This window comes from Erpetoichthys calabaricus, chromosome 7 (genome assembly GCF_900747795.2).
Source record: "Erpetoichthys calabaricus chromosome 7, fErpCal1.3, whole genome shotgun sequence".
Lineage (NCBI taxonomy): Eukaryota > Metazoa > Chordata > Cladistia > Polypteriformes > Polypteridae > Erpetoichthys > Erpetoichthys calabaricus.
The window spans coordinates 28064736-28077623 of NC_041400.2; the positions used below are offsets into that span (position 1 = coordinate 28064736).

The 12888-nt window shown below is 37.8% G+C and overlaps 1 protein-coding gene across 1 annotated transcript in view; it reads left to right on the forward strand.

Annotated features, from left to right (window-relative positions):
- The window catches only part of slc27a6 (solute carrier family 27 member 6), an 80794-nt gene that overhangs the window by 33769 nt on the left and 34137 nt on the right, over nt 1-12888 (forward strand). The window contains exons 2-3 of the mRNA XM_028804885.2: nt 3310-3516; nt 10968-11126. Coding sequence (XP_028660718.1) covers nt 3310-3516; nt 10968-11126 — 366 coding nt within the window. The remainder of the gene's footprint in view (nt 1-3309; nt 3517-10967; nt 11127-12888) is intronic.

Genomic DNA, 12888 nt, shown 5'->3' on the forward strand with positions numbered 1-12888 from the left:
GAAGCTGCTTTCATGCTGACAAAGTTGCAAGGAAAAAGAAATGGATGTCACAGGTTTCAAGCTTACTGAATTGCACAGTCTGTCTGCTCTACTTACTTCTTTCAGCAAAACTAAGCAGAGATTCTGTCCTGTCTAACAGCATATTCAAAAGCATTTCCTTACATAAAGAGAGCTTATTAACTAGTTGTTTTAAATGGGTTTACTTTAAAATGGAGATCTGCTTGAAATGAATTAAGAACATTGCATTCTCTCTCTTGTAACAGAGGGCCGCATTAATACTGAAGGTGTAAAAGATTCAGTGCTGGTAGTGTTTTGTGACCTTGGAAATTGAAGAAGAAGCTTTCGTTTACAGTTCACAACTCAATATATCATCATATTATAAACTAGTTATAGTAGTTCATGCCAGATTTTGGCAGAAATCTACAGTAAGGAATAAAATATTAGACATAAGGAGAAAATTGATATAATTTGTTTGAAATGCTAAATTTTCCTTTGTGTTTTATGTTAATATGTTCAGGCCGGTATCCATTATATACAATAGCAGTTCAATGTCATTGTATTGTACTGTGTAATCTACCAGATTGACTAAATATGAGCTTGAATTCAATAACAAGGGAATTCATTTAATGAAGTATCTGTGCACGTTACAAACAAAAAAGAATCTATTGAGATAACTGCTGTGAAGATGATCAATGAATGTCTTTTATCTATTATTTATCACCTCTGAATAACTTTTGGGTACTGGGTCTCATCTATTTAGGTTTTACAGGGTGAATGTATCAATACACATTTTATTTCTTTAATCTTAAAAGGCTGACAGTGCCAAAGGCGCACAGTAATACTTAATTATCGACTTTAATTGACATGTATTTGGGCATAAGCAGGGTCCAAGGTTGCACTCAATGATGCTAGGATAAGCTTTGACAGCTTGCAACCCTGCATTGCCTAAAATACATTTGGAAGTGAAAAGATGGATTTTTTTTTTAACTTGCTATGTTTCTTGATGTACTTTAGTTTCTGTCTAAACATTTGATAAGTTACAAGTATTATCAAGTGATCTGTCATGCCCCCTTGTGTGTTCTATTCAATGTGACAAATGACTGCACACCCGCTTTAAATTGAAATTCATTTTTATTTTTGTGCTGACTTATACTACTGTGTTATGATGGAAATAACATTTCTAAGGAAAACTAAAGTGGTGCCCTTGCATAGAGTAGCAAAACAAGTGCTTTATTTGGAATATTATGTTAAATGAAACCTGCGGAGGGCTGGTGCCCTGCCTGGGGTTTGTTTCCTGCCTTGCGTCCTGTGTTGGCTGGGATTGGCTCCAGCAGACCCCCGTGATAATGTAGTTAGGATATAGCGGGTTGCATAATGGATGGATGGATCTTAAATGAAATGGCGTTGATAAAAGTATCTCCTTCTTCTTTTGGCTGCTCCTGTTAGGGGTCGCCACCGCGGATCATCTTCTTCCATATCTTTCTGTCCTCTGCATCTTATTCTGTCACACCCATCACCTGCATGTCCTCTCTCACCACATCCATAAACCTTTGCTTAGGCCTTCCTCTTTTTCTTTTGCCTTGCAGCTCTATCCTTAGTGTCCTCCTCCCAATATACCCACCATCTCTCCTCTGCACATGTCCAAACTAACGCAATATCACCTCTCTGACTTTGTCTCCCAACCGTCCAACTTGATCTGACCCTCTAATGTCCTCCTTTCTAATCCTATCCATCCTCGTCACACCCAGTGCAAATCTTAGCATCTTTAACTCTGCCACCTCCAGCTCTGTCTCCTGCTTTCTGGTCAGTGCCACCGTCTCCAACCCATATAACAAAGCTGGTCTCACTACCGTCTTGTAGACCTTCCCTTTCACTCTTGCTGATATCCGTCTGTCACAAATCGCTCCTGACACTCTTCTCCACCCACTCCACCCTGCCTGCACTCTCTTTTCACCTCTCTTTCTTCCACAATCCCCATTACTCTGTACTGTTGATCCCAAATATTTAAATTCCTCCACCTTCACCAACTCTACTCCTTGCATCCTCACCATTCCACTGACCTCCCTCTCATTTACACACATGTATTCTGTCTTGTTCCTACTGACCTTCATTTCTCTCTTCTCTAGAGCATTTCTCCACCTCTCCAGGGTCTCCTCAACCTGCTCCCTACTATCGCTACAGATCACAATGTCATCAGCAAACATCATAGTCCATGGGGACTCCTGTCTAATCTCGTCTGTCAACCTGTCCATCACCATTGCAAATAAGAAAGGACTCAGAGCTGATCCCTGATGTAATCCTACCTCCACGTTGAATGCATCCGTCACTCCTACCACAGACCTCACCACTATCACACTTCCCTCGTACATATCCTGTACAACTCTTACGTACTTCTCTGCCACTCCCGACTTCCTCATACAATACCACAGCTCCTCTCGAGGTACCCTGTCATATGCTTTCTCCAGGTCCACAAAGACACAATGCGACTCCTTCTGGCCTTCTCTAAACTTCTCCATCAACATCCTCAGAGCAAACATCGCATCTGTGGTGCTCTGTATTGGCATGAAACCATACTGCTGCTCACTAATCATCACCTCACTTCTTAACCTAGCTTCCACTACTCTTTCCCATAACTTCATGCTGTGGCTCATCAATAAAAACACTATTAAAAATTAAATGCCTAAATTGTTTTTACTTCTCAAAAAAAAGTTAATTCAGTCAGTTTTTGCTTGAATTTCACCATTGAGTAACAACTAAACCTGCATTTGAGAAAATCCATTTTGTAGAGATGGAGACTACAGAGACACATAGGTACACATGAAATTTTGGCGTACCTAGCCATTTTATATCATTCATGTTTTGAGTGGTGAATTTATAGTCATATATTCAGTGTGAAGAGAGAATGGTGTCTGTAAAGAATGAAAATTTTGTGATGTCTCTTTCCAAAAACTATTAATATCTAATCGAGCTCAACATTATTTTCTTAATTAAAATCCACAAAGAGTATTATTTTCTCATCAGTGGAAAAAAGTACGCCCTTCTTCCATTTGCACACACTTGCCCAAATTCATCAGCACTTTATAGATTTACATTTTCAATGTGTATTCAAAATTCACACTGCATAACTCCATGTCTTTAAAAGTTTTTTGCATTTAGGTAAAAAGTATTTTTTCTTTTAATTCTCCATGAAATTCCTTACCACAGTATAACATCTTGGAAACCCTTGATTTGCTGTCATCTTACACCAAACCTAAATACTGGTCTCTCTGGAAAGTCTTTTAGCCCTTGGTTGTTGGTTCTTTCTTGCAGATCAGACTGGCATGCTGGAAGACATTCTCCCAATACTGCAAGAAGGCAACATTAAAATGTATTTAATGGCCGCTAAAACTCCACATCCATTAGTGAACACACTCTTGGACAAGTTGCAAGATGCCCCTGCTAATCCAGTCCCAGATGAGCTACGAGAAGCCACTTTAAAGTCACCAACTCTCTTTATCTTTACATCAGGAACAACAGGTAAGTAACTTTGTTTTAATTATCAGTAATGTCCAATAATCTCCTGTTTCTTATTACAGAGAATCAGAGTTGTGTTCAGCATTTTTTCAGCCATTATCAACGAGTATATCTTGAATCTGTATTCATAGATGTAGAAACCAAAAATATGAAATACCAACCAGCCTTATTATTTCCCAGCCACTACAAAATGTACACTTTATGACTAGATGTAGATTTATGTAAGGAAGAGTAACATTTTAAACTGTCATCAGGAGACTGCTACTTGGTGAGGCAAATGCTTTGTTCTTTTTAAAGATCTTTCTAGAGAAATAACATGAGTCTGCTGTATTTAAGAATCTGGTTTTACTGTCCAGATGTGATTTTTCCCATGTCTACCTGCAGCCAAGCTATGTGCAAAGCATAGAACACAATTACAGTACAATTCAATAATCTATATTTAAAAACAAAGTATTGGTTCAAGTTCCAGTTTATTTTCATTTGTGCATAGTAAAATAAAATTGTTATGTAGATCCATAGATTAATGACATTAGTCATGCATTTGTGGGTATGAAGAGCTGTTGGGTAATGCTTTGCCCCCATGGGTAAATCACCTAGTGCAAGTACTAATGGTAAAAGCCTTGGTGAGCATTCCTGACAATAGCCAAGATGTATTTTCTCCACTTCAGGTTGTCACTGATAACAAGTCCAAAACATTTCAAACAGCTAACCATCTGGACAACACCCCCTTCAGTGAAGGTGGGACTGTGGTCTGCCTCATGCTTTCTAAAGCCACTACCTATCTCATCATTGTTGGTGGTAAGGCCAGCAATATTGTCTTTCAGATATTTAATGATGACATTTAATGGCCACACAGTCAGCGGTGAAAAGTGAGTGCAGCGGGGGCTTAGCAAACTATCCTGTGGGGTGCCTGTGTTGAGGACTAGTATAGAAGAAGTGATGCCACCAGTCTGCACATGCTGGGATCTGCCAGTTAGGATATTCAAAATCCACATTCAAATGTGGGTAGTAAGCCCCATGTCTTGAAGCTAGGTGAGTTGTTTTGATTGAATAACAGTGTTAAATGGTGAACTGTCATCTATAAATAGTATTCTGTGCACTGTGCAGCCAGCTCTGATGCTCAATTGAAGGCAGGTACTCAGCTGCCCAGGAGATCCACTGAATCAAATCCTCTGGGACAAAGTCTGGAAACAATGAGAAACACTTTTAAGAATATTTATGTTAGGTAGAATGCCTAGTGGGGTTAGCTGTTTGTTTGGCCTTGAGACTCCTGCAAATTTTTTTTTCTTTCAGCTTATCTGAAAGTTTTTAGTTTTTTTTTTTTTCTGTCCCCACACCAGTCTGACCTTATGATTGGATTCAACTTTAAAAGATTTAAAGTATTATATATAAGGACTCTATTTTTCTACTATTTATGTATCTGCTATATATGTTCTTATTGATTTTTTTTATAACTAATTCATTATTCTTCTTCTTTTCTTATAACTATTTCTTTGACATCTTGTAAAGCACTTTGAGCTATATCCTGTGTATGAAAATGTGCTATAGAAATAAATTTTGTTGCTGTTACTCTGGCATAATGGCGTTTATTATCTAGGTTGTGACAGGATGGTGTGAAGTGCATGGGATTTCTTTGAAACAGTTGTGGTGAAATGCAATCCATACTCTCTGGAATATTGCGTTTAATATGCTCCAATGCCAGTCTCTCAAAGCATTTTTTGACCATGGAAATGAGTTCCACTAGTCAGTAATCATTACAACAGTCTGCTTTTGTTGTTTTTATGTACAGCTGTTGTTTGGCTGAAGTAGGTGAAGACCACAGATTCTGTCAGATATTGAAGATGTTTTTGAGAAGCTAGCTAATTGGTTGCTACGGGTTTTAAAACATCTTGAAATTCCATGTGGATTGGTTATCTTACTGACATTGACTTGTCGTCATTGACAGAAATGCATTGAGATGAATTATGTAGTCAAGTCAAGCCAAGTTGGGGAGCATGCACTGGTACTGTTGCCGCACCCACTACACAACGAAACATCTCAGGATCCTGGTTTGCAACCCCCCAGGCAGACAGGGGTCCAGTCCCAATCTCTGGAAATGACACACTATCTGCCGCAGCCAGGTGTTACGTGGGCAACCCCTTCGTCTGGTCCAGTTCTTTAGAGTCCTGGTGCTTCCTGTCCTGCTATGTGGTTGCGAGACATGGATGCTATCTGGTGACCAGAGATGAAGACTGGACTCCTTTGGTACTGTGTCTCTGTGGAAAATCCTTGGGTACCGTTGATTTGACTTTGTGTCGAATGAGCGGTTGCTCATGGAGTCCCGAATGAGGCACATTACCTGCATTGTGAGGGAGCGTCAGTTACAGCACTACAGCCATGTGGCGCGTTTCCCCGAGGGTGATCCAGCTCGTAAGATCCTGAGTGGCTGGACCAGAATTATGTAGTGATGAAGGCAAAATATTAATTTGGTTAATTCAGAAGGGAAAATCTGGACAAAATTGTATTTCTTTTTTGTAATCTGTAAATGCTGCTACAAGTTATGTACAGCCTTTCAGCTACTATACAGTCTTCATTTTATCCGTGTTGAGATCTTAATTGCTTTCCTAAGCTCCTACCTGTAGTTCTGGTGTGTTTCTATATCACCAACATTAAATGCATTAAATGCATGGCTGTCACTGATGATCCATGTTTTTAATTGGGAAATATGTAAATTGATTTCATAAGCACACATTTGTTGACCAGTATTCTTTCTTGATCACATGATAAAATAACTGCCATGGCAGAAGTTAATCTTACTGGATTAAATGCAGTACAAATTGTAATTAATGTAAGCGAAAAAAAATCCTGATTTCAATAAATAAAGCTAGCTTATTGCAGCAGTATTTTCCTAGGATTATTTTAGATATGTCTAGCATTTACAGTATTTCATAGTGGTGCAGCAAATACCAATTTTATTTAATTTGAATATGAATATTAATTTAACTTTAAAAATTAAGAAGAAATTTTGTTTTTGTTTTTTTTTTCTCAAGCCTGAGTAAATTCACTTTAGCCCCATTGAAAATAATGAGCAATAGTGAATTAATTGAGATGAGATATCCTATAGAGTTTGATAAAGCTGCCACAACTCATTAACTACTATATTTGTTGTAAACACACATATCACCTAATATATTTTGATTGTAGGACCCATGTGTAATAGTCAGTTCATTAATAAAAGCAAACAGGCCTACAACACTGTTTACTGCACTTTATGAGTTGTCTATGTACAGGTTGTTAGGTGTAGTTAAGCTTTCTACTCTGTGTCAAAGGTGTCCATACAAGGATAACAATACTTATTCAGGTGTTCAACTGAATAATAATTCCTGTTAATAAGTCACCTAAAACGAAAAGATCAGTTCAGCTTATATTGCCACTTTAAAACCAAGTGTACTTTATCAGGTACAGCAATGCAGGACATTTTCATGCTGTACTGTATAATAATTTGCCTGAAATGATAATGTCCTTATATGATAATACTGAGCTGTCTTAAACAAGCAGGGGATTGGATAAAGCTGTAGTAAAATTAATTTTGCTGGAGAAGCAAAGGCAATCTGTTGTGATAGTACAGATAAGTAAGACCATCCTGGAATGTTCTTCATACTTGTAGAATATGACTCTTAGAGAATTAATAATAATACAAAATAATAATACATTTTATTTATATAGCGCCTTTCTCATGCTCAAGGTGCTTCACAGAGTCTTAGAAAAAAAAACATTGTAACATTGGATACAAATGTTTTTCTGAATAGAACAATGAAACAGATAACAAAGCATTAAATAGAATAAAGGACAACAAACCAGAGTAAAATAATAAATTCAATACTAAAAGAAAAACCTAACAAATATCCTAATCTATACTAATAAAAGGCAAAGCCCTCACTCACTGACTCACTCATCACTAATTCTCCAACTTCCCGTGTAGGTAGAAGGCTGAAATTTGGCAGGCTCATTCCTTACAGCTTACTTACAAAAGTTAAGCAAGTTTCATTTCGAAATTCTACGCATAATGGTCATAACTGAATCCTACTTACGTACATATAGACGTCCATAGCCTGCAGCTCGGTCGCCGTGGGAGGCCGGGAAACGCAGGACGCAACCCCGCCTCACACGGCGACCGAGCTGCAGGTAGTTGGCTACCTTTCTATATTGCGTCCCCCATCCCCACGCCTCCCACATAGTTGGCTGCCTGCCTATTTTACACGTTTGGAGAACCGCCAATGCCTCTTAAACATCTTAGATTCACAGGTGATGATTTGAGTAGTGGACACTTTGATGTTTATGAATGTATCAACTCTCAAAAGCTGGATACAAAGTTATCGACGAAACCGGTTGTATGCTTACAATGCTTGACAGATGCCAAATGTCACTTCAACACAATAAGTCCTGCAAATACTAACGTAATTGAAACAAACCATGAAACTCAAACTGATTACGACAGCAGCAATCCAAGCTGTGAGAAAACAGTAAAAAGGAGGCGTGTCAGACATCGTGGTACATTTTCTGATGCAGCTAGACGGAAACAACTTCGTGACGCTGCCGCCAAATACTCACAGGCAAATCCACAAGTTAATAGAGACGCTGCCGCTAAATATTCGCACGCAGATCCACAAGTTAATAGAGCTTCTGTTTTTAGGTACGATCCCAATAATAAAAAGCGGCTCATACGAAAACAACAGGTTTGGCTCAAAAAAGCCGATTGTGGATTTGCGTACAGCCACCGAAATTTTGTAACGGCACGAGAATTTTTATTCCTCGCATCCCCGTTATACCCTCTGATCTCCCATTTCAATTCAAACGCCTCCAATTTCCAGTAAGGCTCTGCTTTGCAATGACAATTAATAAGTCTCAGGGACAAACCCTACAAAAGGTTGGCATTGATTTGAGGCAAGATTGCTTTTCACATGGCCAACTGTACGTTGCATGCTGAAGAGTAAGCGCAGGTATTTTGCTAGTTTGTGATATAACAGACACACAAATTATCCTGAGCACCTGGACAGAGACGTAAACTGAAAGAAAGGGCAGAATGTTAAGTTAAAAGCCTTCCCAAACAGATGAGTTTTAAGTTGTTTTTTAAAAGAATGAATGGAGTCAGCTGATCTAATTAATGTCATTCCAAAGTCTGGGTGCTATGGAGCTGAAGGCCCTGTCACCCACAGAGTGCAGGTTAGCGTGAGGCACAACAAGATTACCAGAATCAGAGGACCTTAGTAGGTGAACAGGAGCATAGTGATTTAGAAGGTCACTGATGTAGTCTGGTGCAAGGCCATTTAAAGCTTTGTAGGTTATTAATAGAATTTTATATTCAATCCTGTAAGACACAGGGAGCCAGTGAAGGCGAAGCAGGATGGGTGTGATGTGCTCACTGTTGCTGGTTCGTGTAAGGACTCTTATAGCAGAGTTTTGAATCAACTGGAGCTGTGATATAAGATTAGAAGAGGCACCTGCCAGCAGCGAGTTACAATAATTGATGCGGGATGTGATAAAAGCATGGACAAGTTTCTCAGCAGTAGAAAAGGGGAGGAATGAGCGAACCATGGGAAATGTTACAGAGGTGAAAGTAAGAAAGTTTCTTAATGTGGTTTATGTGTGCGGAATATTGTAGAAAAGCTTTTGATTTTTCTTAAACTATATAATACTAGCTGTGTAAGCCCGTGCTGTAAAAATCCCAGGGTCCTAGAAACTATTGAAATTGTCAGAAAAAAAAATTGAAATGTAGAGTTGTCAGGTAATTGAAAGGAACTACTCTGGGCGTCTCTCTCCTAGGAGGTTTTGTTTTGCCAACGTGCTTGGATCGCTTGTGCAGTAGCGGGGAAAAGTAAAAAGGATACCATTTTGCAGATGTTAGCAGCTAAGCGACTTTATCTTCATTTCGTTTTGCTGACATGCTGGCCCCCTTGTGTTATTAGTGGCTAAGTGAATTTTCTGTTTCCCCGTAGGCGGAGCCCTTACCCCAACTCCACCTCTCACTTCCGGGCCCAACACACACAGACACTTCCACGCATAGACGTTTATATATAAGATATGCTTTGAAAGCTAGCTCCTGTAATGACCCAGTGATTGCAGGTTTTATTGTTAACTTCTTAATTTCAGCTCAAATCCTGCTGTTAACTGAAGGGTTGGTGTAGTTAAGCAGTACTTACCTATAGAGCCACTTTTATTATTCTGATTTTGTTGCATGGGTGTCATCATTAGATGTATAAATGGTACAAATTTGTTTTGGACTAATTTTGACAAACTGTGTTAATTCATTGTCTTGAATGGTAATAAGTCAGCCAGCAGCTAACAAGCCTTAATTTATGCCATTTGTAGTGTTTGTCCATTATAAAGTACTGCAGATGGATAAATAAAATATATCTAATAAATACTAGAAAATTCTTTAAGGACTGAGAAATACTAATCCATTTCTGTCTAATACAGCATATAATTTGGTTATAAAAATGCACATTTCTTTTTGGCAAATGATATATTTTTCATTTTAAGAATTCAATAATATTTCACAGTTTTTCAAATATTAAAATTAAATATGATTTTTTTTCAGTAACTTGTATTTTAATTCACAAATGTATGATAATTGTGTAGTTGTAGAGAAGCTGCTTTTTTCCTTATTTTCAGATGTTTAAAGTGATCTAACAATTAATGAGAAAGGCTAAAGTTCCAGTGTCGACTACATGGTTTGTTGCTTTTGTGGCAAGTGGTTTTTGGGTTTTGGGAAAATAGTGCTGGTGTCTCCCATTTACTCACTAAGACAACCAAGCTGCTGTATTTGTTGGCTTTATTTGTTGCAAAGAGTGAAGGAAGAGGCAGGTTGGAAACAAGATTAGTGGTCCTCCTTCTTTCATCTTCCATCCAACTATAAAATGCTCTGATGAGATTTATTGTAAAACCAGCTTTCACCTCACCTCAGAGTTTTGATTGTTTGTTTATCTCACACTGACCACTCTTCATGGTTAATCATGTGGTATACAGCAGACCTTTACCATCTCTCCACTTGTGACTTTCTGAATGCCCACTTCACTACTTCTTATAGTATCCTGTAAGTTGTATTTTACAGATTTCCAGATGCCTAAAGTAAATTGAATTATATCAAAGTTTGGCATTCTTTTCTGCGCCATAAACAACTCAGCCTACTTTGGGTAGCTCCCTGATTGTTTTGTATACCCCACAAGCCAACTTACCATTCACACAAGATAGTCCTGAAAGCACATTCACTGTTGCATCCAATATCTTGGAAAATACACATTTCATACAACTAAGTATTTAGCTTCTAAGCCTTTAGCACCACAGAATCTGATATGTAAAAGTGAGAGACCCGACTATATACTAGAAATAGACTGTGGAAATAAACAGAAGAGGCTGCATCAAAAGGCACCTGTTTTTTTCCCTCTGACTTTGGTTTTCTTTCCTCTCTTTTACAGGCCTTCCAAAAGCAGCAGTGATTAGCCAGCTTCAGTCTCTGAAAGCTTCAGCTGGGCTTGCTGCATATGGTGCCGGCAAAGATGACATTATTTACATCCCTCTGCCTTTGTATCACAGTGCGGCATCACTGATTGGAATTGGTGGATGCATTGAACTAGGTATGACTAAAAATTTCAGGGAAATAATAATAGAAAGCATCAACCGTAAGCAGACCTTTGCAGTCAAGAGATTACAAATAAAAGTTCTTATATGCTCAGAATGCTTATATGCTTATAACTTGTCTGCACATCATGTAAATCGCTAGTTTGAGTTGCTCTTGAATATGAGATAACGTTTATATATATATATATATATATATATATATATAAAAAAAAATTAAAATACATGATAATTTTCAGTGGGAGTATGTTAATAATACTGCAGCTTTATGTAACTTTGTATGTATTTATAATGCTTGCTCTTAGGTTTCATGTGAAACTAGTAAAATTGCCTCTGTTGGTATGTGTTTTGACACTAGTTTGTGGTCTGTCCATACTAAATCTAGATGACTTCTTGCTGATGTTGCACAGAACGCCTCATTCTTGAACACAATGGCTGAATTGAATGAGGAGAAAGAGAGAAAAAAAATAGTCAGTTCACTTTAAAAAGCTGATGGGTTTTCATAATCAGTGGCACAGTTGATACTTGGACAAGCCTACTTTCACTTAGTATAAGGATGAAAATTCAGTAACTGCATATATTTAATTTACCTTTTTAACATCTAGCTATATGAAAAAATTAAGTACACTATCTTTCAAGTTTATGATTTTACATGTTATGACATAATAACTGTCATCTTCTTCTCTTCAAGTCTTAAAGTCAGATAACATGTAACCTTTAACAGATATTATTTTGTCATTATTTATTCAACAAAAATAAGGCAAGATTCAGTACCATGCATAAAAAGCTAAATATACTGATTCAAGTACTTGTATAACCATCTGTGGAAGTAAAAACCTGAAGTAATCATTTTCTACTTAAATTTATTAATCTGTCATATTGGAGTAATTACAGCTTGCTCCACATTACAATGTTGTATCTCCTCATTCATTTTTTCTTTTTTTTTCTTTTTTAATTTTATTAATTTTAATCATTCCATACAAATAGATCAGTTTTTACAAAAAATAGGATTGAAAACAGATCGACCCCCACCCCTGAGAAAGAGAGCATGGCCAATGGGGTAAACCTTAAAGCTTGTAAACCTACCTAAATTGATTAGTTTAATAGGGCAATAGAGATGAATGGAGAAGAGAAAAACAATGCGGAGAGAATTGCTTCCTCGGTGCTTTAAGAGCTTATTCTAAAATATTATTGATTAGATCCTGCCAGGTTTTGAAAAAGTACTGTACAGATCCTCTAACTGAGAATTTGATTTTCTCCAATTTCAAATAATATAAAACATCGGTTTCCCACTGACTTAAAAGAGGATTCTTCCAGTATAGCAAAATAAGTCTGCATGCCAAAAGTGTAGTGAATGCAATCGCAGTTTGTTTGTCCTTCTTCACTTTAAACCCATCTGGAAGAACACTAAAACAGCTGTTAATGGGTTTAGAGGGATTGTGGCACGAAGGCTGTCTGAGAGGCACTTAAAAATTTTGGTCCAAAATGATGTTAATTTGGTGCAGGCCCAAAACTTGTGACCCAGTGAGGCTGGGACTTGATTGCAGCGTTCGCAGGTTGGATCTTCCCTTGGAAACATTTTGGACAGTTTTAAGCGAGACAGATGTGCTCGATATATAATTTTGAATTGAATAATTGTATGCTTTGCGCATATGGAGCTCGAGTGAATTCTCTGCATTGCTATCTTCCACTCCTTTTCTGATATATTGATCCTTTTCTTTTTCCCATTGTCCTCTTGGATCTTTGAAAGGGAGGGATTGT